The 25,849-nt window shown below is 39.6% G+C and overlaps 2 protein-coding genes and 1 long non-coding RNA gene across 4 annotated transcripts; 1 reads left to right on the forward strand and 2 right to left on the reverse strand.

Moving 5' to 3' along the window:
- Nucleotides 1–670: 670 nt before the first annotated feature.
- On the reverse strand, nucleotides 671–3,072 carry LOC125241369. The gene is made up of 3 exons (XR_007178736.1): nucleotides 2,950–3,072; nucleotides 2,706–2,873; nucleotides 671–2,178 (listed from the first exon to the last, which is right to left on the reverse strand). It is a non-coding gene; the product is annotated as an uncharacterized LOC125241369 (long non-coding RNA).
- A 228-nt stretch (nucleotides 3,073–3,300) lies between these two features.
- Nucleotides 3,301–14,963, forward strand: LOC125241366 (endoplasmic reticulum chaperone BiP). Its single transcript, XM_048149814.1, has 4 exons — nucleotides 3,301–3,439; nucleotides 3,959–4,097; nucleotides 11,773–13,402; nucleotides 13,633–14,963. Exons 2-4 carry the CDS (start codon nucleotides 3,976–3,978, stop codon nucleotides 13,846–13,848), a joined length of 1,968 nt encoding a protein of 655 aa, XP_048005771.1. The 5' UTR covers nucleotides 3,301–3,439; nucleotides 3,959–3,975; the 3' UTR covers nucleotides 13,849–14,963.
- On the reverse strand, nucleotides 14,300–25,135 carry LOC125241367 (adenylate kinase 8-like). Of its 2 annotated transcripts, none has more exons than XM_048149815.1 (11): nucleotides 24,963–25,135; nucleotides 24,272–24,401; nucleotides 23,978–24,063; nucleotides 23,366–23,471; nucleotides 22,828–23,012; nucleotides 22,513–22,726; nucleotides 22,135–22,259; nucleotides 21,458–21,549; nucleotides 18,584–18,731; nucleotides 18,220–18,307; nucleotides 14,300–15,504 (listed from the first exon to the last, which is right to left on the reverse strand). In XM_048149815.1, exons 1-11 carry the CDS (start codon nucleotides 25,053–25,055, stop codon nucleotides 15,401–15,403), a joined length of 1,371 nt encoding a protein of 456 aa, XP_048005772.1. In that variant the 5' UTR covers nucleotides 25,056–25,135; the 3' UTR covers nucleotides 14,300–15,400. The 2 variants fall into 2 exon arrangements, with proteins under 2 accessions (XP_048005772.1, XP_048005773.1); XM_048149816.1 differs by lacking the exon at nucleotides 24,963–25,135 and adding an exon at nucleotides 24,713–24,928.
- Nucleotides 25,136–25,849: the final 714 nt, after the last annotated feature.

The raw sequence follows: 25,849 nt of genomic DNA on the forward strand, positions 1-25,849 counted from the left end.
AAACCTTGAAGGCAAGGTCCTTTCCTGAGGAGGATATGTGCAAAGATGGGAATAGGAGACGTGAGGCAACCTACCAATAGCTTTGATTGACGCGATTGACGGCCGACAGCGGTCTAAGCGCGACAGCGGTGAGCGGCGGCCATACATAGGAGTGAGACACAGCGATATGGGACTTTTCATTCGCACGTATGGCTGCCGCTCACCGCTGCCGCTGTCGCGCTTAGACCAATGTCGTGGCTGGGCCGTAGACCGATCAAAGTGGCGTTTTGTGTTGGAGGCCAAAACTCATTTGGCTTATCGCGCCAGCCACAAGTAGGAAATAAGGAAGTATAATCTGTGTTTTCTCAGATCCGCTGAATTACAATAAATGCTTATTGGTTGATTCTCTCACATCTCTCCATCTCAGCTTAATATCCACCTCCACCAGTCACCAGTTTATTGTGTTAACGTAGGTACTTAAGTTCCGTGACTTAATACTTTTAATTAAAATTAGATTAAGGGCCGGTTGCATCAAACCGTCTGTCACCGTTAAAGCGTTCGTTAAATTTTATTGTATGGGATGTTCCATAGACGTCTGCTGCGTGACGATGATGTGTCTGTCAAATGTGGTTGATGCAACTGGCCCTAAGAATAAAGGTGCTTGATAAAATTATAAGTACAACGACTGTTGTTTGTTTCTATTTTTTTTTATTAAATCAATGTTTTCCATCTTGCCTTTTTTTTCGTAATATTAACTCACATTTACCAATTACTTCACTATACAATATACCTACATAAACAAGGCATCTACAATGTAATAAAATTATATAGCTCGATTTCAATTTTGGATATATCAAAATGGTACTTTAAAACTACTGCATTCCTAAGTAACTGTGAACGTTTACGCCTAGGTAGGTAATACTAACTGATTCAGATTACGGTCATTTCATTAACATTTGTGACATTTTCAGTAGTTACAGCTTATTGGGTTGTATGCTTATGTAACGTTCCGCTGAATAGTTTTAGCGAGTCCAATTCTTTCCAGTGTACAGTTGGCAACAAATTATTTAATCTTTAACCCTGTGACCACCACAGAGGGCTGTGAACGTCATTGGAAAGTCTTGCCAAAAGATCGGTTTTGCAATGCAGGTAGAACTCGATAAAGATCAAATTGACTAATTATAATTATATAAAATTAAATAATTTCTTCAAACCAGATTCTATGCTCTCCGAATCGAACTTAACCGGTTGGCAACAGATTCTCGATTGTTCATCGAAACAGCTGTGGAAACAATATAAATCAACCTTACGTGGCTTTTATTATATTTATTGAAAAACGTATTATGCGCCATAGCTTAGCCATTATCTTAATATCCTTTGTTTGTTTATACTTATCGGTAATACGCAGATAAGAGGTATTTTATACATAACTATCTCACGTTCGACTCTGGTGTCCAAACTCTTTTCTGGCTTGCATAACTCGGTAAAGATAGGTAGGTAGGTAAAACACCCGTTTCAATTTTTTGCGCTTTTAAAAATTACTTTGAAACTTATGGTATGAAAACCATCTCTGTATCCCGCATTTGTTGCCGAGATATATGTAGTCAAGAGTTCTCTTCTGGTCAGGCTTTTTGTTGAGGTTCGAAAAGGATTCTGTGGAAGATTCAACTTTTTGGACTGCAGGGAAGGAGAGTTTTTGCAAAACATTAACTTGAAACTTGAAATGTATCAGAGTCGATCACTAAGAGCGCCACCGTGCCGAGCTCATTGCAGTGAAGTTGGATAAGAAGTGTTCTAATATCAGTTGGTTTTGTCTGATTAGAAAGGATCATTGGAAATAAAGTTTTACTGTAGGTACGTAAAGTCCATGAGCACTCCATGGCAAATATCTGTTGATGATACAACTTGTTGGAGTTCGATAGCTCCTCAGGTCCTGTAGGCGTTTCTAATAGGCGAGTTCATTGGGAAAATGTTAAGTTGGAAAAGGACAGCTCTAGGTGTTAGTCTATGCAGGAAGGCTCATTAGATGAAGGATCACCTATGATGGCTGTCCATATCAGGTTTTTGTAAGGAGCGCCTCTTCCCGAGCTCGTTTTCGAGGGAAGGGTTCCGGTTAGCCTTCTCCGGGTTCAGCTTGTTGGACTGCGGAGACTGACGCCTGTGCGCGCTTCGGAACCGGTCTGCAGCATTCTTGTTCTTCTGTTGGATTTAATAGTAAAGTTTACTCATAAAAAATGAAATTCTACCTGTTAGCTTTGAAAAACTGAAAAAAGAAGATTGACGTGGCTGTGAATATTCTTTAGACATTAAATAGGTTCGCTAATGATCTTGTACTTATGTAGAAGAGTAGGTAGATCATAGGATTCCATGCTAAAGCATTGGTTTTCATGTTAAGATTCAAGTTTTTTTTTAGTTTAATTCAAATTTTTTAGTTAAATAATTATGCGCCTACGTTTTCGTAACAGCAAAGTATCGTAAGCGATTCGGTACCTACAGTCATTTACGGTTAATAAAACGTATGGGTATCATATTCCTGTTTAATAAGCTGCTGGGATTTTAATGACAATCTACGTTCATGTAGTAGGAAGCAACGTATGTATGTAAGAGCGTATTCGAATAGCGGATTGCATGTAAAGAAGAAATAAATTTTAACTACTTTAATTAAGTAAGTATAGTTAGAAATCACTATTTAGGTATTACATAAGTAAACACAACACAATACCAACTTCGCAAGGGCGGCCAAAGCGTCGGGGCACAGGTCCTTCGGACTCCATTAAAAGATGTAAAACTTACAATTTATCTGTTCCTCATTTTGTTGAATAAAATGTAGTGATCACTTGTAAATTTAGGCTTGTTTATTGACGGTTTACTGTCGTTCAACATTTGTGAACAAACTAGAACAAACAACACAGATGCCAAAGCCAAAAATACTTTCGATCCAAAGATACCAAATAGTTTTTACTTACTTACCTCAAAGAGAGTGTGTAGTTATAAATTAGAAAGTTGTTAAAATGTAGTATTAATGATGGGATTATAAAATAAAACCCTCTCGAAAACATATTTTAGTCAATTCGAGTAACATCTAGAAGTATTTCCCTCGTAAACATTGAGAAACTAGTATGAGTAATACATTTTAAAAATTACGCCAAAGAAAGTGTAACTTTTCTATGCCAGTTAGAGACGTGGGCCAATCAGGTTGAGCCAGATATGCATACTTGGCCCAATCGCGTGTGAGCATCAAATACGTCATGATTCGGTGGACCAATCACGTATGCCCACGATCAACGCTAGCGCTAAATAATAGCGGCGGCGGCGTGTGAAACTTCAGTTCACTCTGGAAAATCGAAAGCAAAGGATCATACTATATCGTTACTTTAGAAGAAAGTTACTCATTCCAGTGCTGTCGTGGCTGTGAATTATTTATTATCTGATTTATAGCTTTAGTTATCTAATTAAATCGGTGAGTGACATTTTTATCAATTTGTGTAAATTGTAACTTTCATTGTCAAATTCCTGAGACCCTTGAGCTTGCGTTAATTATAACCTTTATTGCTATATTTCAGTAAATGTAACAGATTTAGTTCCAGTTACTCATATTTTCAGTATCGTAGTGTGAAATAAGAGTGATCTTATTAGAATTCATCTAGTATTCAATGAGATTTCGATCAGCATACGTAGAGAAAATTCTCGATGCGCGAGACTGGCCGGCGCACTGTCCTACTTAGTCGTAGGCGTATACATGTACCGTTACCAAATTTTATCCCGTTACCGTCGTTTAATGTACCGACTTTCCCCTTCTAAAGCCTTCGCCGGTCGCAAAATCAGTGCGGTCAGTAGTCGGCATTCCAGTTAGGGAGTGACGTGTCCATCCGTAGATACCACGTATACCGCGTTCACTGAAATTCAGTGACAACTGGTGCTTTCTCTAAGTTTTTATTAGTTGAACTAGTTTTTAAAGTTTCGTATTTCATTATTTCAGTTAATATAGGTGCAACAATGCGGTGGAGCTTATTGGCGTTAGCGTGCGTGGTCGCGGCAGTGTGTGCTGACGACAAAAAAGAAAAGGATAAGGACATCGGCACAGTCATCGGTATTGACTTGGGAACCACATATTCATGGTAAGTTTATCTTTGAAATGTTCATTATCATTTTTAGGTTATGTGTCCCATTGATGATGTGGTACTCTTTCACCGGTATTCCCTTTGAAGCAGGGGCTAAGGTTAGATCTCGTTCAGCTGCACCATTATAAATACAACAGAATTATCTAGAATTATGCAAGGCAAACATATTGTTCCATTTTCAGCTTTTATTGTCTAAAAATCTAGTTTTCTGTAACAATGCACAATGTTATCTTATGTCAAATGCAATGCCTCATATGATTTCTTTTTAGAACTGTTATTTCAGATGCATGCTCGTTACTTAACATATGTTAGCTAATTACAGAATAATACAATACAATCTATGTGACAACAAAATCATATTTAGCAGTTTAGTTGCTTTTGTTATTCTTTTACATTCAGGTTAAAAAGTCAAAAACGCTGGTTTTCTTAATACTATGTTTTTGTTACTGTACTCTTTAACTGTCAATATTTTATATTACAAAAGTAAAACTTTCTCCAATCCCGAAACTTTTCAGTGTTCTCATACAGCTTTATTCTAGAACAAATTTTATAAAAATATTACAACATCAATGTTGCACACTATCTGCAGAGTTATTTCAATCGGAAATTGCTTACTCCAAAGGAGTCCATTATTTTTATTATCACTTGTGTTTATTCAGCGAACAGTTATTTCAATTGTGTCACATTATTAGCATATATAAGGTCCTAATTTATTAGTTGCAGATATTTTAACACATGATACTTTACATTAAAATAATTAACTTTAAATATAAATTAAGAAATCTTTTCATGTAACTTTTTTGATTTCATTTTCCTAACAAAAAAATTAATTATAATTTCGTCTAAAAAAAATCATCATGTCATGTCTGTCATGTCAACAATTGTTTGTTGTAAGAGCATTATCACATGTCACAATAACACTTCTAGTCTGTCATGTCAACAATTGTTTGTTGTAAATGCTGTTATGTTTATTTTATCATTAATAAATAATTATAATGTCCTAAAAATTCAGCCAGCCTTTATTTTTCTCAATTAATGAACCATATTCATCGACATCGAATCGCTGTTCATCTGTAAGGAGAATTTAATAGGTGGAAGCAATAATTCTTCATAGGAAAACGAACTTTTCAGTGACATGTTGCATCAAAGACACAAACGAAACTAGAACGTTTGAACGCCGCCTGTGTGCGTTGGAGCTCTTGAGCGGTCAACGGTCACCAGAACGCGGAACTCTGACAGAACGCAGACCGCTCTCGGTCTGCGCACGCTCTAAATGTCGTAAAGGTTCGGCGGGAAAACTGCACATGTCATTGAAGTGGCCAGTTACAGTTAAGTGGTACGTAAAAGAGGTACTAGAATCTGTTCAATGAGTTTTCATTTAATAATCACATAAACAGGGTGTTTTACGTAGCAAATTTGTTTTTCCGTTTTCTCCAAAAAAACATCGTAAAAGCTATAATGTTTCACGGTTTAATATACTCCAGAGACCGAGTACTATCAGCTGTAAAAATATCTGCATCTAATAAATTAGGACCTTATATAGCAACAGTTATGTGTGAGGTCATCCACCTTGGAAAATAACTGTTTTTTTTTTCCTATTAGGCAATGGTTATAGGGACATGACATGACTCAAACATTTTCAAACTTATTTAAGATATAAGTACTTCAACATTTATAGGATTTTATTTGTATAAGCATTTATTTAATAATTACCAGCATTTAAATTTCATTAGTAATGTTTTGGTTAATCTAGTTTTCATAGTTGTATCTAGAAGTCTTAGGAAAAACTGTGGGTTGATATTATTATTATTTAGGATTTGTATTTGCTTAGTATGTGTAGAGAAGAATGAAAATAAACGTGACTTTTATTCATTCATTGGTAATTGCATTGGTATAGTTGGAGTACCATCAGCATTTACTACCTATTTGCTACTATTTACTACCTATATTGACATATTTGCTACCTAAGTTAGAAAAAGATTTTCCAAAAATAATGTGGGCAGTCATTCTGACGTCAGGATGACTGCCCAAACTGAGTATGTCGGGATTGGACCCCCTAATTTGCAACAATGTATATACTATGATTTACTACCTATTTGCTACCTACACATATATTTTTTTCAGATTTTTTAGGTAAAAAATAACGATTTTATGAGCAAAGTATTATTTTTAGAGATTTCTTCCATAAAGTGGGCAGTCATTCTGACGTCAGGATGACTGCCCAAACTGAGTATGTCGGGATTGGACCCCCTAATTTGCAACAATGTATATACTATGATTTACTACCTATTTGCTACCTACACATATATTTTTTTCAGATTTTTTAGGTAAAAAATAACGATTTTATGAGCAAAGTATTATTTTTAGAGATTTCTTCCATAAAGTGGGCAGTCATTCTGAGTGGGCAGTCGTTCATACTTCAAGTTGGACCCCCTAATTTGCAACATTCTATGTCCTATGATTTACTACCTTTGCTACCTACATATAATATCTATATCTATATATTTTCATTCATACGTTACTGCCCCACCTTACTAACCTGTTTAATTCCATTTTACTCTCTGGTCACTTACCTCAAGATTTTTGCCATTCAAATATAATACTTCTATATAAAAAAGGTGATAAATCAGAAATTGGAAATTATAGACCTATTAGTTTGATATCTCACATTTACAAACTATTCATTAAAGTTATAGAAAATAGAATAGCTCCCCTTCTTGACAAACATCAGCCCCCCGAACAGGCCGGTTTCCGTCCAAGTTTCTCCACTACAGATCACCTTCACAGCCTTAATCAACTAATGGAGAAATCCAACGAGTTTAAATTACCACTCTACCTCGCATTCGTAGATTATAGCAAGGCGTTTGATAGTGTCAAGCATTCTGCTGTATTCTCCGCAATGCGTCAGCAAGATATCGACAATGCTTATGTTGAACTCGTTGGATCCATATACCGACAAAGCACAGCAAGTATTAAACTGCATGATCCCGGCCCAAAATTTAACATCAAGAAAGGAGTCAAGCAGGGCGACCCGTTATCCCCAAAATTGTTCACCTCATGCCTTCAACAGATTTTCCAAAAGCTGGCGACCAAGTGGGAAACAATGGGCATTGATGTCGGTGGTAAAAGGTTAACTAACTTGCGTTTTGCCGACGACATAGTGTTATTCTCTCACTCTGCACCTCATCTGGAACAAATGCTGCAAGACCTCAGCACTGCAAGTCTTGAAGTCGGACTCGAAATGAACAGGGCTAAAACCAAGTTAATGACTAACAGAGCGAAACCTAGGGTCACGGTTGATGGGCAGGATATTCAATATGTCGACGAATATATCTATTTAGGCCAGATAGCATCCTTCGAAAACAGGCAGTCTAAGGAAATCGATCGACGCATCGAAAATGCCTGGAAGAGCTTCTGGTCCATGAAGGCGCTAATGAAGGGCAACCTTCCACTGACACTAAAGCGCAAACTCGTCGACATGTGTATCCTGCCTATCCTAACCTACGGCGCCCAAACTTGGTCGTTAACGGAAGCCGAAAAGTCCCGACTCAAGATTTGCCAACGAGCAATGGAGCGCAGCATACTTGGAGTTCGTAGAACCGATCGAGTTAGAAACACTGAACTGCGCTCCAAAACAGGTATAATAGATGTGGGTGCTAAGACAGCCAAACTTAAGTGGGATTGGGCAGGGCATGTATGCCGGATGCACCCGGAACGGTGGGCCAAAGTGACGACTGAGTGGTTACCGCAAATTAGCCGGGGCAGAGGACGACCAAAGAAGAGATGGCGGGACGACCTCGACGTATTTTGCAGAGACTGGCAAGAGCGGGCATCAAACCGTGAGGAATGGAGAAAGGAAGGGGAGGCCTTTGCCCAGCAGTGGGACACCATATAGGCTATAAATAAAAAAAAAAAAAAAAAAAAAAAAAATATTTTCATTTTATTTGTTTATAAATAAAATCTGAAAACATACATATAATATTATGTAGGTAGGCAAATGGGGCCTTCGGGCCTATATTTATTTCATTTTATTAAATTTTTCATATTAAAAAAAATCTGAAAACATACATATATTATGTAAGTAGGCAAATGGGTAGTAAATCATAGGATATAGAATGTTGCAAATTAGGGGGTCCAACTTGAAGTATGAATGACTGCCCACTTTATGAAACACATTTCTACAAAAAAACTATTTTGCTTATAAAACCGTTAATCTTGGCCTAAAAAATCCGAAAAAAATATATGTGCAGGTAGCAAATAGGTAGTAAATCATAGTACATTCATTGTTGCAAATTAGGGGGTCCAACCTCGACATACTCAGTTTGGGCAGTCATCCTGACGTCAGAATGACTGCCCACTTTATGGAAGAAATCTCTAAAAATAATACTTTGCTCATAAAATCGTTATTTTTTACCTAAAAAATTTGAAAAAAATATATGTGTAGGTAGCAAATAGGTAGTAAATCATAGTATATACATTGTTGCAAATTAGGGGGTCCAACCCCGACATACTCAGTTTGGGCAGTCATCCTGACGTCAGAATGACTGCCCACATTATTTTTGGAAAATCTTTTTTTTAACTTAGGTAGCAAATATGTCAATATAGGTAGTAAATAGTAGCAAATAGGTAGTAAATGCTGATGGTACTCCAACATCGATCTGCCACTTTGGTCAGTCATTCTGATGCACACATTGGTATAGTTGTCTGATTCTCAATATCACACAGGTTTGATGGACCTCTTCAAATCTAACCTACACACACACACACACATACACACATACACATTATGAAATGAAACAAAATATTTGAGAATGACACAAAACCATATGAGTCAAACCACAAACTACACCCACTTGATATTGGTAGAGAAAGATTGTACTCGAAATTTCTACATGATTATGATTGTAGTATGTTTCTTATCAGTAATTTCAATGAATATCAGACAAAATACCAATTACTGAGATAATAAACTTAATTATAAATAACTAATAATGCCCATATCCAAAGTTTAAGACAGTGATTTTTTAGTGTCCAATAAAACATGATTTTTGCTTTCAGTTTTGGGAAAAAAGGAAACAATTAAAAAAGATCCCTAAAATAAAACACCCGAAAAATTAGGAATAAATTAACAGGAAGCAAAAGAAATCATGAAAATTTTACATACATACATACAATCACGCCTGTTTCCCAGAGGGGTAGGCAGGGATAACGGATTTCCATTTACTACGATCCTGTGTGGTGACGGGTTAAGAATTTCACCACCCCCTTTCTTCCCGTGGTGTGTAGAAGGCGACTATGGGATATGGGTTAAATTGTGGCATAGGCGAGAGGCTGGCAACCTGTCACTGCAATGTCACAGTTTCGTTTTCTTTCAACCCCTTATTTGCCAAGAGTGGCACTGAAGCTTTAGTAGTTTCATGTGTTCTGCCTACCCCTTTATGGGATACAGGCGTGATTGTATGTATGTATGTACGATCCTGACAAACCACTTTCGCTTCACACACATAACATACAAAATTTTGATTCTGATAAAACACTGAATTTTAGAACAAGTCTGTTGTTCAGTTCTAAATAACTGGTATTTAAATTATTAAATTAATCATAATTATAAAACAACACTGTTTTCTAAAAATAAATAGTTCAATTTATTTCTCCTGTATTCCACAACCATGGGCTTTTATGTACAGTCAAGGTATTAAATATAGAAGCGGAATATAAGAGGAAAGTGCCAAAAATATGTATCCACAACCAGTGTTGGCCTTAATCGTCAATTGCCATTAACCATTAATCAATTGCATTGGCCATTGATTTCGCAATTAATCAATTGCATTAATGGTAATTGCAATTAAATGTAATGGCCATTGAATTTTTGCGAAGCTTAATGCCATTGATTGTCAATGCAATTTTCTGATTAATGCCATTAAAGTTAATAAAAATTAATGATCATTGATTTCAATTGCAATTATGTTTAATGCAATTAATTTTTTTTTTTCATGAACTAATAATTGACAACATTTCATATTTTTGAGTACTACTTTTTATTGTTTGGTTTGAAAGAACTCAATACTAAAAGATACACGTATTTTTTATTTTCCAAAAACTGCTATTTTAATGAGAAAATCCCTTCTTATTACTACTTCGAGCAGAAGACTTACGCTCTAAGTTACAAACGTCAAGACACAGCTTTATGACGTCACATGTGTTGTTTAATACACCTAAGAAAACGACAAAATCATTTCTAAAAAAAAAGTTTTAACAGTCAGCTTAAACAGTCCGGTATGTCTGACTGTCAAGTGTCACTGTCAACCAATAGTGAATGACTACGAACCATAGACACTAAGCCATGAAATTTTTAATATCTTTGCTACGAACTGTGATAAGTGTCACTGTCAAACTCAAGTGACATCCCAACTGGAATTTTTTTTTGTTATAGTGGCAGCTCTAAATCAGCTATTTGACGTCACTTCCCCTTTAAACTATTTTTTAAGATTTTTTATACTAAAAATACGGAAAAAAAATATTTATGTGATCTACAAGCGTATCTCTCGAAATGGTTTTCGATTTAGGGACATTGAAAATTTTGAAACGTTGTCAATTGATACTACTACTTTATTAAAAGTATTTAAAAATTATAAATCATATGAAAACAAACTTCAGTGAGTCAATAAGGCCCAGCAGAATGATCCGGCCTAAACCCTGGCAGTGCCTAGAGGAACTCAGGTTTGGTGCGACATAGACACACGTGTGTTGTACCGAACCCGAAGTTCCCTTAGGTGCTGCCAGGGTTCAGCATCAGCTCTATCTTGGGCTCTATCTTGTTATCAGCTCACCCAAATACTCATCAAGGAGAGTTGGATGACGAAAACGGCTTGTTTTTATGTTGCACTAAACCTTCCACTAGGTACAACCACAACCAGGGTTCACGAAGAGCAGAATAGAAATCTCAAAATAAGTACCTACCTACTTAAAACTTTTATATGTTTCGTCTTTTTTAAATTACACAATTTATTTTTGTTAATTGTTAATAGGCTAGTTTCCTATACTTAAAATAAAATATTTTAAGCAGTGCACGGAATAAAGCACCGCCTAATTAGAAGAAAAACATGGACAGTAGTTATGTTTAAACATAATTTATATTTAATAAGTCAAGGAAAAAAATATAAAGTAAATGAATTGACCGTGACGTCACTCCTCAGTATTTCATAGTAATTCCATATTATCAAATCGTTTTGACAGTTCATAAAAAGAAGCTGATTTGACTAGTAGGAAACTAGCCTATTGTCAATGATACTTTCAATTTACATTAGCAATTAATTTAATTTTTAATGGTTTGTGTAGCAATTAGCCATTAATCCTTTTCAATTGTTAATTTTTCGAAATGCATTAAAGTTAATGGCAATTGGTGTTAATTTCAATTAACAATTAATTTTCCGTCAATTGTCAATGGTTAATGGCAATTAACGTTTTTAATGGTTAATTGCATTGACGTTCGGCCAACACTGTCCACAACCTAAAAGTATAAACAACACAGTTGTGTACTTACATTTATTTTTGTCACTTTACGGTACCAAGTATCATTCAAATGTGATAGGTTAGGTAGTTAGCAGAAATAACAGAAAAAGTTACGAGTGTATTATGCGCCTGGCTAACAAATCATTCTCTTTGTCCACAGCGTTGGTGTTTACAAAAATGGCCGTGTGGAAATCATCGCCAACGACCAGGGTAACCGTATCACTCCCTCTTACGTAGCTTTCACCCAGGACGGCGAGCGTCTCATCGGTGACGCCGCCAAGAATCAGCTGACCACCAACCCCGAGAACACCGTCTTCGACGCCAAGCGTCTCATCGGTAGGGAATGGAGCGACTCTACCGTCCAACACGACGTCAAATTCTTCCCCTTCAAGGTCGTAGAAAAGAACAGCAAACCCCACGTGTCCGTCATGACCGCCCAGGGCGACAAGATCTTCGCCCCCGAAGAAATCTCCGCCATGGTCCTCACCAAGATGAAGGAAACCGCCGAGGCGTACTTGGGCAAGAAGGTCACTCATGCCGTCGTCACTGTACCCGCCTACTTCAACGACGCTCAGCGTCAGGCCACTAAGGACGCTGGTGTCATCGCCGGCCTCAACGTCATGAGAATCATCAACGAGCCCACCGCTGCCGCCATCGCCTACGGTCTTGACAAGAGGGAGGGAGAGAAGAACGTCCTCGTATTCGATCTTGGTGGCGGTACCTTCGATGTGTCTCTTCTCACCATCGATAACGGAGTATTCGAAGTCGTGGCCACTAACGGAGACACCCATCTTGGTGGCGAGGACTTCGATCAGCGCGTCATGGAGCACTTCATCAAGCTGTACAAGAAGAAGAAGGGCAAGGACATCAGAAAGGACAACCGTGCCGTGCAGAAGCTCCGTCGTGAAGTAGAGAAGGCCAAGCGCGCCCTGTCTTCCAGCCACCAGGTCAAGATCGAAATCGAATCCTTCTTCGAGGGTGAAGACTTCGCCGAGACCCTGACTCGTGCCAAGTTCGAGGAGTTGAACATGGACCTCTTCAGATCCACCCTCAAGCCCGTGCAGAAGGTTCTGGAAGACGCTGACATGAACAAGAAGGACGTCGACGAGATTGTGCTGGTCGGAGGTTCCACCCGTATCCCCAAGGTCCAACAGCTGGTCAAGGAATTCTTCAACGGCAAGGAGCCTTCCCGAGGCATCAACCCCGACGAGGCTGTAGCGTACGGTGCCGCCGTCCAAGCCGGAGTCCTCAGCGGAGAGCAAGACACTGACGCTATCGTACTTCTGGACGTCAATCCTCTCACCATGGGTATCGAGACCGTCGGAGGCGTCATGACCAAGCTCATCCCCAGAAACACCGTCATCCCCACCAAGAAGTCCCAGATCTTCTCCACCGCCAGCGACAACCAGCACACCGTCACCATCCAGGTCTACGAAGGTGAACGCCCGATGACCAAGGACAACCATCTCCTCGGAAAGTTCGATCTCACCGGCATTCCTCCCGCGCCTCGTGGTATCCCTCAGATCGAGGTCACCTTCGAGATCGACGCCAACGGTATCCTCCAAGTGTCCGCCGAGGACAAGGGCACCGGCAACCGGGAGAAGATCGTGATCACCAACGACCAGAACAGGCTGACGCCCGAAGACATCGAGCGCATGATCAAGGACGCGGAGAAGTTCGCCGACGATGACAAGAAGCTGAAGGAGCGCGTGGAGGCCAGGAACGAGCTCGAGAGCTACGCCTACTCCATCAAGAACCAGCTCCAGGACAAGGAGAAGCTTGGTGCTAAGGTGTGTATATTCTTACTTTCCACACTTACATCATTCTCTCATAAACTCTTACAATTATTATCTCTAGTAAGCTTGCAACGTAAATTCTACGAAAAGAAGTACCATATGCCACAACTACCAACAATAATGCCACATCTGCCAATGAGAAGTTTTGAAGTGAAGTCACCACATAATTTTACGTCATAACAAAACATTAACAACAACTAACCTTTTCTTTCTATTGCCAACAGATATCTGATGATGAGAAGAGCAAGATGGAGGAAGCCATCGACGCCGCGATCAAGTGGCTCGAAGACAACCAGGACACCGACGCCGAGGAATACAAGAAACAGAAGAAGAGCCTAGAAGACGTAGTCCAACCGATCATCGCCAAGCTCTACCAGGGCACCGGTGGAGTCCCACCCCCCGGCGCTGGAGAAGACGAAGACTTCAAGGACGAGTTGTAACAAGGCCCGCGCGGATGGAGACTGCCAAGCTTGGATGAACCGGATCTGAATGTTGATGAACTGTAAAACTGGGCCAGATTCACATTCTTCAGAGCCGGCACAGGTCTTTTGTGATCTCCTGCCTATACGGATTATAAACAGTACAAGTTGTGGATAACCCGTATCTAAACAGCGTGTAGTGGATATTTATTGTGTGCATGAGCGCCTTGACGCGCGCGTTTACATTAAGTATTCTTAATTTAAACTTGCGCGTTTTGGTTCGTGTGATCGGGCGTGTGGGGGCTAGTCGACGGCGTTTTAAATCTAGCGATCAAGCCGGTGGCTGTCCCGTAAATGCATTTCTATTAGATGTTTTTCAATTCTGCTCTCTATTACTCGTCAGACATGGGCGTAAGTCCCTTAACTAGGGACTTATTCTCATTTGCTATCACTTTTTGACAACTTTTCTTCGTTTTTTTTATACGTAGTTATTTTTTTAATGAATTGATGTCCCTGGACGTTAAAATTAGAGATTTTGTTAAAAAGGGATACGAGTAATAGATAACCAAGTCTCTTGGGCGGCGGCGCGCTGAGTCTATCGGCATCCCTCTCGCCGTAGACCTGTTAGACAGAGACGGAGCCGCTAGACTGCCGCGCGCCGCTGCCTCAGGTTAAGTGTGTCTACAGTTAATGTATTCAATAATGCCAATTTTAACACAGATAAAAATATATTAACATAATAGGATTTATAGTTAATGTTAAATACAAATTTTAATGCTCTCAATAGTAACCGTTAGTATTTACATAGTCCCAACGATTAGAGTTGTACTATGTTGTAAAAATAGTCGCTTCAAGTATTGGCAGTTTTGGCATTTTGTTGATAGTTGTGGCATTTCTGTTGTTAGTTATGGCATTTTCTTGACACTTGTGGCATTTCTGCCAGGCTTGATGCATTTACCAGTTGGGCCCTGTTTCACGTAGATTCCGTAGACATACCGCCCGGAGGCGACCTCAGTGTCTGTATTGTATGTAATTATTGTGAGACTGCATCCTCTTTAGATATAATTAGCAAGTTAATTATGTAGAAGTTAATTTCAAATTGAAGGAGGGAGTTACATAATAAAAACATTTTTTTATGTAATTTATTTTATTTTAAATACTAAACCCCCATGTTGAAAACATCCTTTACAGTTATCGGTAACAACGACTTGATTTCATGTTAGCATAGCAATAGTATCCTGTAGAAAATATATCAACCATGAAATTAAAACTTGTTACGGAACACTAAAAATTATATTATACAAGATAGATAAAACGGCTACAGGTCCTTCATTTAATTGACGACGGTGGGCCGGGCACCCGTCAGTCAAAACAGTTACAAGTAGTTAGTACCTACAAGTATGCTCGTCCCTTAAATAATCAATAATGGCCTTAAGCCGTTGCAGTAGTCTACAATCTGCCATTAGCTTGGTTCACGAAGCGAGGCAAGTCGCGACAGCACGTTTTGTCACGTCTACATTGAACATTCGCCGCGCGAGCACATTGCCTCGCCTATGTGGATCAAGGTCTTATCTTAGTCCACGCGAGCAGTCTCTAAGCCACCTCCGCTTTGGTTAAACTTGATGTCGCTGGATAGAGCCGCCATGATAGCTGCCTGTATCTTCGTCTGCACGTGGTCTAAAAATAATTGGTATTTTACCTATAGCAAAGACATATACAACTGTGTATAGACAGATAAAGTCAAAGAAAAAAATGTACCTCAGTACCATACAGAAAAAGGTACTGTGGCCTAGATGGCATTACACCTTTGGCACAGTATAATAAAGAGTACTATCGTACAGTATGGCCACTCCCGCTCCCCGCTGAAAGTACTGCCCACCCCCTCTCGGTTACCTCACAGTTACCGCCTGTCAAAAATGCAAACAGTCGACCTGTCATATTTCACTCATATACAAGCAGTACGCGTTCACTTACACGAGCTTAGACTGTGTGCTAGGAACGCGCATCTTTCATATATTTGATCGCCAGTGTCCGAGTATGGGCCAAATTGTCAAAACTGAGGTTCAAAAGTTTCAAGCCTGTGTCAAGAGATGGCAGTCTATGCACTGTGGTTACACATTTTACTTCGACAGTGACTTGGAGTTACTGTAACTCTCTCTAATACTCGATCCTCTTTGATCTATAGGTACTGCATGAGTATGTACTGGTACTCGACTAAACTATGTAAACTGAAATCTTACAGTAAAGAAAATGTGACCAAGTCCACCGAAGGAGCCAGGAATCGAACCCGACCGGTCTTCAGGTTACCCGGCTAAAGTCATTTACTAGACCATCCGGTCACTAGAGGCAACCAAAACTCACTAGATTACCCAGCAGCACCGCGCGTGCGCTGTCATGGGTGATTTGAAAATTAAAGGGCCTGGCCGGACTGCCATGGTAAAATCGCCCCTGGCTAAATATAAAATATTGATATGCAGGATTATTCGTATTGTTACTACATGTACTACTACTGGATATTATGCCTCAAACTATTTCCGTTTACGAAAAAAATTAAAAAAAAGAAATTTTGTTTTTTATTTTTTTCTTTAAAACCGCGTATCCGATTGACTTGTTCTTTGGATATTTTATAGATATATTAGGGATACATCAATTAAAAAAAAATTAACTTCCTGACTTTTTGTTAAGTACATTTTTTTTTTAATTTATGTTTTAAATAATTTTTTTTTACCACATACGAGTTAGCGACACCTACTATATTTTCATATAATAATCGCAATTTTATACTCTATTACATATATTTTTATCAAAAATATTAGTTTGGATCAACAATGTCAAAATAAGTTATTTATATATTACTAGTATTACCCTTTAGTACGTTGCTCCTGGAAAGTGATGTATGAAAATTTTGGCATAATTAATGGAAGATTTTTTTAAAATTGGGATATGTAGATTACAGGCCGAAGTTATTTTTCATCAACCCTCCCCACCCCTCCCCCCTCTGCGTCACCCCTCTACCCCCCCTTAAAGAGCCGAAAAGGCGATTTTTCTCGATTTCTGACAAAACCGATGAAGATACAGAAAAAGCGTGTAGGAACGAAGTAATCCTTAATGAATTTACTACAAATCTTTCATAAACACTTTAGTGCTAGCACTTATAGTTTTCGCGCAATCCGTCTCGAAAGTCGCTCCTTTCTGCAATTTTCTTTAATGAATGATAAGTGTTCTCCCAAAATGCTTACGAAATTTGTTTGATACGACTAAAATATTGTAAACTCATGACTATAATAAAATTAAGGGGATAAATCACTACCATGGATGGGACTTGAACTCACGGCTTCCGGATAGAAACTCGAGGGCTCTACCAACTGAGCCACCAAAAGCTCATCCCTAGTTTCTAGCAAATCTTTCATCTTTCTATATGAATCAATGGTACCCCTAGCGTCATTTATCTATCATATCTATCAATCTAGAGGCCGTGAGTTCAAGTCCCGCCCATGGTAGTGATTTTTTCCCCCTGAAATTCATTCTGAGTTTATAATATTTTAGTACTATCAAACCGACGATTTCGTAAGCATTTAAGGAGAAAACTTATCATTCATTAAAGAAAATTGCAGAAAGGAGCAACTTTCGTGACGGATTGCGCGAAAACTATAAGTGCTAGCACTAAAGTGTTTATGAGAGATTTGTAGTAAATTCATTAATTATGCCAAAATTTTCATACATCACTTTCCAGGAGCAACGTACTAAAGGGTAATACTAGTAATATATAAATAACTTATTTTGACATTGTTGATCCAAACTAATATTTTTGATAAAAATATATGTAATAGAATATAAAATGGCGATTATTATATGAAAATATAGTAAGTGTCGCTAACTCGTATGTGGTAAAAAAAAAATATTTAAAACATAAATTTAAAAAAAAATGTACTTAACAAAAAGTCAGGAAGTTAATTTTTTTTTAATTGATGTATCCCTAATATATCTATAAAATATCCAAAGAACAAGTCAATCGGATACGCGGTTTTAAAGAAAAAAATAAAAAACAAAATTTTTTTTTTTTATTTTTTTCGTAAACGGAAATAGTTTGAGGCATAATATCCAGTAGTAGTACATGTAGTAACAATACGAATAATCCTGCATATCAATATTTCATATTTAGCCAGGGGCGATTTTACCATGGCAGTCCGGCCAGGCCCTTTGTTCTCTACATTCTCTAGGTTGCACAAGCAGGTATTTTCGCCTAATCTAGGGATTAAGTAGTTGTCAAAAAGCGGATCCTGAGCCGTGGATAGGAGGATGCCGAGGATGATGATGGGTGGATGGATGAAGGATTTTCGTTTGGTGAACATTTTGATTTTTAGAGGTAATTAATGAATTCTTCCTCCTTACCTATTGATTGGTTGGAGTCTATCTCCCAGGCAGTGAGGCCCGCGGCGGCCCGCATCTCAGCTATACCCTCCGAGAAGTACGCATCGAGCTGCGCAAACAAATAGGAAATATTAAAATTGAGAGACAAACAGGTACTTAATATGAGCTATAAGCCACGGTGCGGTTCAAGCTCCATTTGTACAAATTGTGCTGCCCTCATCCAAAGTCAGTCGTTTTTGAGGGCAGTAGCCGTTTGTGATGGCGTACTGAAATCGAGGTCATTTCACCACGACGACTAGTCTGCTTCGGTTCTGCAGTCTGCTAGGATTCGGATCATGCAAGTCTCCAGTTACTCTTCTAAGTAACTCGTATCTAGTAACATCACCTGAGCCTCGGCAACTTCCTTCGTGTCTCTAGGATGGGGCAGGGAGCGCGGGGCACCACGCGTGGTCACCTTGCCCGTGCACCAATCCATGCTGCGCGCCAGGATTCGGTTCATGCAAGTATCCATGTCGCCGTTCATGAAGATTATGCTGCGAAATTCGATTAGATATTTAGTAACATAAAACAAAGCGGGGACGAGTAAAGGACTCTACTACCGGCCCCGTAGCCGAATGGCATTTCTCCGACGCCAAACGAAAGCGATACACCGCTGGCTCTGTCGCGCCAATACGCAAGCGCGATAGAGATAGATATCTACTAGCGCTTCGTTTCGTGAGCGTTTCGTGAGCGATTGTGCCATTCGGCTAGCCACCCTGGTAAGGATATTATTAGGTCATTATGTATATCTAAATATATAAAAGAAGAAGCTGACTGACTGACTGACATATCAACGCACAGCCGAAACCGCTGGTCCTAGAGATTTCAAATTTGGCACGTAGGTTTCTTATATAGTGTAGAGGAGCACTAAGAAAGGATTTTCCAAAATTCACCTCCTAAGGGGGTCAAATGGGGGTTCAAAGTTTGTATGGGGTAACAAGATTAGTTTGACTGTTTTATTCGAAACTTCACAGGAAGATTCCGTAAAACATATGACTGAATACGTGTTTCAGGTTTTTTGAAAATTTAACCCCTAAAAGGGTGAAAAGGGGGTGATAAAGTCAAAAAAATCAATATGGGTATCGTTTTTATGGTTTATCGGGTCGCTGATCACGATAAATACAACGTTTTTAAAATCTAACGAGGCGGAAGTGAAATACCTTCTCCCCTGTTGTGGTGCAATGGGTTTAAATATCAAAAAAATATATAAAAGAAGATATTGACTGACTGACTGACATATCAATGCACAGCCGAAACCGCTGGTCCTAGAGATGTCAAATTTGGCACGTAGGTTCCTCATATAGCGTAGATGAGCAATAAGAAAGGATTTTTCAAAATTCGCCTCTTAAAGGGTGAAATGGGGGTTCAAAGTTTGTATGGGGTAACAATGATTAGTTTCACTATTTTATTCGAAACTTCACAGGAGGATTTCTAAAAACATATGACTAAATACATGTTTCAGGTTTTTTGAAAATTTAACCCCTAAAAGTGTAAAAAGGGGTGATAAAGTCAAAAACACAATATGGGTATCGTTTTTACGGTTCCGTATTCAACTAGGGTCGCCATGATCACGATCCGTCCGTCGTCCGTCCGTCCGCGGATAATCTCTAACCGGCACTAGAAAGCTGAAATTTGGTACCAATGTTGTATATCAATCACGGTTTAAAAAGTCAAAAAAAAAAATGGAAAAAGTTTTATTAGGGTACTGACATGTAAAGTGGGGGCGGATATTTTTTTTCATTGCACAACCCCAAACCGCTTGGTCCTAGAGATGTCAAATTTGGCACGAAGGTTCCTCATATAGCGTAGATGAGCAATAAGAAAGGATGTTTCAAAATTCTCCTCTCTAAAAGGGTGAAATGGGGTTCAAAGTTTGTATGGGGAAACAAGATTAGTTTACTATTTTATTCGAAACTTCACAGGAGGATTTCTTGAACATATGACTAAATACATGTTTCAGGTTTTTTGAAAATTTTACCCCTAAAACGGAACAAAGGGGGTAAAGTCAAAACACAATATGGGTATCGTTTTTATGGTTTATCGGGTCGCTGATCACGATAAATACAACGATTTTAAAATCTAATGAGGTGGAAAAGAAATTTTCTCCTCTGTTGTTGTGCAATGGGGTTAAAATATCCAAAATAGCCATAAGTATAGGTTTAGTTTTTATATTTACTTCTGGTTCAAGAGATTTCAAATTGACACAGAAGTTCCTTAGAGGAGCATTAAAAAAGGATTTTTCAAAGTTCACCTCCTATTAGCAAGATAATTTGACAGGAGCAAGGACAGGGACAGGGACAGGACCGGGATAGGGATAGTGAAGGGATGGGGATAGGGATAGGGATAGGGATAGAAATAGGGATAGAAATAGGGATAGGAATAGGGGACGGGGACAGGGATAGGGGAGGGACGGGGACGGGGACGGGGACGGGGACAGGGACAGGGACAGGGACGGGACGGGGACGGGGACGGGGATAAGGATAGAGATAGGGACAGGGATAAGAATAGGGATTGGGGTCGGAATAATCGGTCGGCAATCGATATCTAGGCAGTGTAAAATGCAGGTGGCTCGGTGGGAAGGGAATTAGTAAGTAGGCATCGGCGAGTATCCTGCATCTGTAATAACTATTACATTCAATGTGCTGTAAGAAGATCGTTGTTTGCTTGCCTTTTATATGTTTACGATTGCAATAAGTATAAGCAAAATGGAAAAAATTGTAAGCGATAATGCAAGAAAGTACTTTTTACCCTACCGACCATAGCGTCGAGATACTGGCTATATGGGTTGTATGAAGTTTCCCCAGTATAAATATTTATATAGGTAAAATACATACATATTCGTACCTACTACCTACGCTGTGGTCGCTGTGTAACAATTCTACAATCATTGCAAGAATTTCTTTTAAAACAATATTAATATGTGTAAGGTACAGTCGGCCAAAAAAGTGGTTTACCACTTTTCGATCAATAGAGTCGAAAAGTGGTAAACCACTCTCTTGGCTGACCGTACGGCAAATAGATCAGTTACAATGGCAGTCGAGAATTGCCCCGCTTTACCTTAATCGAAATAATCGCGGACAGATGTACCTACAAAGAAACCTACGGATCCAAATGAAAATCTTATTTTTTGTAAACGTTTCAATAAGAATACTTTTATTACGCGGGCGAAGCCGCGGGTAAAAGCTAGTTCTGCATAAAATCGCTATACCTAAGCACTAACCGATTGGGCGGTGTCTCCATATGTTCGAACAGCTCGAACTCGGCGCCACTGTTCGGGAAGCCGGTTATGACGTATCCGTACTCTATGCAATCCTAATGAAAATAAAAGATGAAACAAACTGATCTCACTGTAATTCGAACCATACAATTCAGCAGCATCGAGGTAGAAGTCGCTAAGCGTGCGAGATGATCAAAATGACGGTACCTACCTTGACACGCTCACATTCTCTTCAATAAAATCGCGTCAAGATAAGTAACAATGAAAATATTCAACAACTCATGCTGCTGACTGAAAAATGGTACTAGTCCCCGATTATTTTATGAGGTGTATCTTTGTAAACCTTGTTGAAATGCACGAACGTTAACTAACGTATAAATGAAAGTGAATTTTGGTAAGCGAGCGGCTTCAGTAGGTACACTGACACTGCTGAAATCTGCCCCGCCAGTAATTATGCCCCGCCAGCCTAGCCGAAATGACAATCATTGACGCTAGACGCAGTCTTGCTCTCGCGTCAATACAGAAGAGCGAAAGAGATAGCTACGATTACTATATTATCGAAAGCGTTTGTGCTACGTATCTAATTACTTAGGGTACTTAAGGGCACACTGTACATACCTAGTTACTTGAAAAAGCACACAACTTGAAAAGGACTTGTTGTATACTATATGTATTGTTACCTTCTCCAGTAGACGCCTGTGCACGATCTGCGCCTTCATTTCCACGCTGGGCCCGTGCTGACGTAGCCATTTTCCAATGTCATCGTCTCGGCACATCGCCTCGGCGTAAAGCTTCTCAAAATTTACTGGAAACAACCAATATTTTATAAAAGGCGGTACTAAAAGGGCCCATCATGCTCTCGACGGTATATTGTTACCCTACTCGGTGTCAAACCATAACGTGCAGAAAACAGGACGGTCAAATTCAAAACCTCTTTTCAGATAGCTTTGGTTGATTTGCCTGCCAGATATGGAGGTGCCACATGACCTCATTAACCAACATTTCATAAATTAAAAACTCAAATTGGTACTTATACTAAATGATGTAGTCTTACTTACAGCACACTAGACCGAAATGCTTCGCCAAGAGCACTGCCTGTGTCTTCCTGCCGGCGCCGCGAGGCCCAATGAGCGCCACGCGGTAGACGCCCGGGGCGCCAACGGCGTGGAACCCTTGCTTGGGGCCCTGGGCGCCCGCCGAGCATGCCCGGATCGCGTTGAAGCACTTGCTGGATATCGCGTCCTCCGAGTCTGTCGGGTCGATGTGGACTTCCTAGAATTACTATTAAATTATATAGACGCACTAGCAGGTAACCTGTCCCTTTATTTGACAGCATGAAGTTTTACTACTCGTAATAACAGAAAAACCAGGACCTTAAGCGACACTTTATACGCATATTGTAAGCCCTCGAAGTCCTGCTGAAAGAAGTGCCTCTGTTTAGTGCGGTTGTTGTCCGCGGGCGGCGCCACCGGCGGAGTGGGCATGATCGCCAGAGTCACGGTGGGCATCACGCCGTCTTGCTGCATGCAGCGGGCCTCGCGGAGAGTGCAGGGGTGGTCTGCAATGGTTAACGTGCTTTGAATTTGGTGGGTAAAAATTTCTAGCGTGCCGCCAGTGTTAAAAAAATTGGTGGATTAGTTATATGGATTGCGCTCGGGAGAAGCCTCAGGGATCGCCTACTCGACCGCAAATGACATTCGATGAGTTACCTCTATGCCACACCTTGTAAATTCGTACGTAAGTAGGTGTGATAGGGAGACAAAGTAACACTTTGTAAGTCGTTGAACCTAGTTTACTTGCGGTAGGCCCTTAGAGGTATTGGGGCGCTATTAGGTCTCAGGTCGCGCTAATACTTGGCTGTCTTGAATAAAATTCAAAGACGTAATGTTCAGAAGGGTTGAAGAGACATACCATACATGACCCATCCGTTTTGGATCACCTCGTCTTTAATTGTGAGCGCTTTCGTCACCTCTGACATCAGAGCCGGGTCCACACAGCCTGGCTTGAAGTCGTCGTGCTACAAAATAATAGACACCTAGCTGATTTCTTGCTAAATTATAACCATGATTACAAGTTTGCAACCAAGCGGAAAGCTGTCTAAATTACACTAATTCCTTATACCTACACGTAGGTTCTTATATCGAACGATATTCATCTACAGTTAATAGTCTACGGTACCAACGATTCCAGCCACTCAGGACATGCAGCCAAGAGACCCAAGAGTAGATCCGTGATATAAACGGCAGGTACCTACTGCCCCTACTGGATCAGTAAACCCTCCAATGGTATGATGCAACAATAGAGAGGTATTAACTACGATACGAATACGAAGCGTCAACGAACAATCGTTAACGCTCTATCGATGGAACTCTTGCTATTATAGAGCATCTGGACTCTTCCTTCAATGTGTGGTCCGATCCTAATTAATTTTTGAGCGAGCCGGATTCATATTTAGGTACTTACTTACCTACTTATTTATTATGTGAAAGTTAATACGATCAGATAGGAGCTGGCAGCTTTTACCTTCTCGTAGTGATCTAAAACAGTCCGTCTGGTGATCACGAAGAAGCCAAAGTCTCGTATCATTCCCTTAACGATGGTATCTACATCTGTGAACAATAGTTATTTGTTTTACAAGGAGGAAAAGTTGTTGGTTAACCACACGTGCCAAAACAGTGATACCCGAGGAAGCTAAGGATTCCACTAACTACATATATGAAATAACTTTGAACTCTTGTGAATAAAAGATAAAATGCAACTTTCTCATCTGTTTTTGAACAATAAAGAGCTTCTTTATCAGTTAGTGTGATGATTTACCCAATTGTAGTTCCGGCGATATCAGCAACATCAGCTTGATGGGGTCCGAGCCTCGATGGTTATGAAGGAAATTCTTCATGTGCTTCAGAGGATCTCTTGGTAAATTCACTATCAGGTCTTGCATCATATCCTAAAAAGTATTCTTGACTAGGTATATTTAATATGGAACGTTGGAAGGAATGGACGCATTTAGAAACAAAATATGTATTGAATGAACAGATATTATGTCCAATAACGAAACTTGATCATAAATTTGTTAATGCGGATTTACATACGACCCTGAGCTGCTATACGAGCGGTAAATCAAGATCGTTCCATTCAACTTTTTTTGACGGAGTGGGATGCAGTTACGCACGATGTGTGGTGATCGCCGTTTTAATCCCCTCCCCTAGTAGAGGGGGAAAACTTGGCCCTACTACTAAAAACACACTGGCGTTTTACCCTTTTTGCTGTTCGTGAGGGCTCGCTGGGATGAGTGGGATGTCATTCACCACAGCGCCCTCCGTCATTGCCCGGGCTTACGGCTTACGGCCAGGTCGCTAGGGGATCAGAAACGCCCCCTCCACTAGTCCAATACACTTGGCCGAGCGCGTCCAGTCCGCCAACTTTATAATAAGGAAAAAAGGGCCGGTGTAGGTACTTACTGCTGCAGGAATTATGGTTGGTAAGTAACTTAATGGCGAAAAGTTACCTTGAATAACTTGTAAAGCCTATATTTCTCCAGATACGGCAGGAAGGTAACGGGTATGTTGACAGGCGGCGCTGCTGCATCTGTTTCAGTCATGTTTTAGGGCTTATTATTTAGGTAAAGATAAAGTTCAATTAAAATAAGTTACTACGTCCACCGTACACCAATGTGGAGACTTTATATGTGGCATACCTACACAATATGTAATTTAAACGTAACTGTCATAACTGACAAAATAAACCAAAGAGGTTTGAGAACTTTTCTCAAACCTCTTTGGTTAGAGAACTTTTCTCAAACCTTTTGGTCTAGCAAAGGGGGCGTCCATTAATCATGTCGTACATGAGTCATACGTTTTTGGCTTATTTTAGCCGCCTTTTTAACCGCCGCCCAAATGTCAAGGAAAGGGGTTCTCAATTCGTCTGTATTTTTTTAAATGTTTGTTATTTGATATTTCCCTCAGTATGGGACCGATTTTGTTTTTTATTGAATGTATATACGTACAGATTGGTCCCATTTTCATCATAACCCAGTTCTGTTGATGGGAACCAAGAAAAATCGAGGGAACTCCTCAAATCTTAAAAGCATAGTGTTTTTATGAGAACAGCACACATTTACGTTCAGAAGAGTGACATTTGATGCAGTGGAACTGATGATGATGATCAGGACAGAACTCCTCAAATCTAAACGGCACACTTATAGTGACTTGATATTTTTTATAGGAACAGCATGCATTTTCATTCAGAACAGTGACATTTGGTGCAGCAGAACTGCTGATGATGACCAGATAACGGAACTCCTCAATCCTGAACGGCACACTTATAGTGATATTGGTATTTTTAAAACAAAAACATGAATTTACGTTAAGAACAGTGACATTTGATGGAGTGGAA

The sequence above is a fragment of the Leguminivora glycinivorella genome, chromosome Z (genome assembly GCF_023078275.1).
Source record: "Leguminivora glycinivorella isolate SPB_JAAS2020 chromosome Z, LegGlyc_1.1, whole genome shotgun sequence".
Taxonomy (NCBI): Eukaryota; Metazoa; Arthropoda; class Insecta; order Lepidoptera; family Tortricidae; genus Leguminivora; species Leguminivora glycinivorella.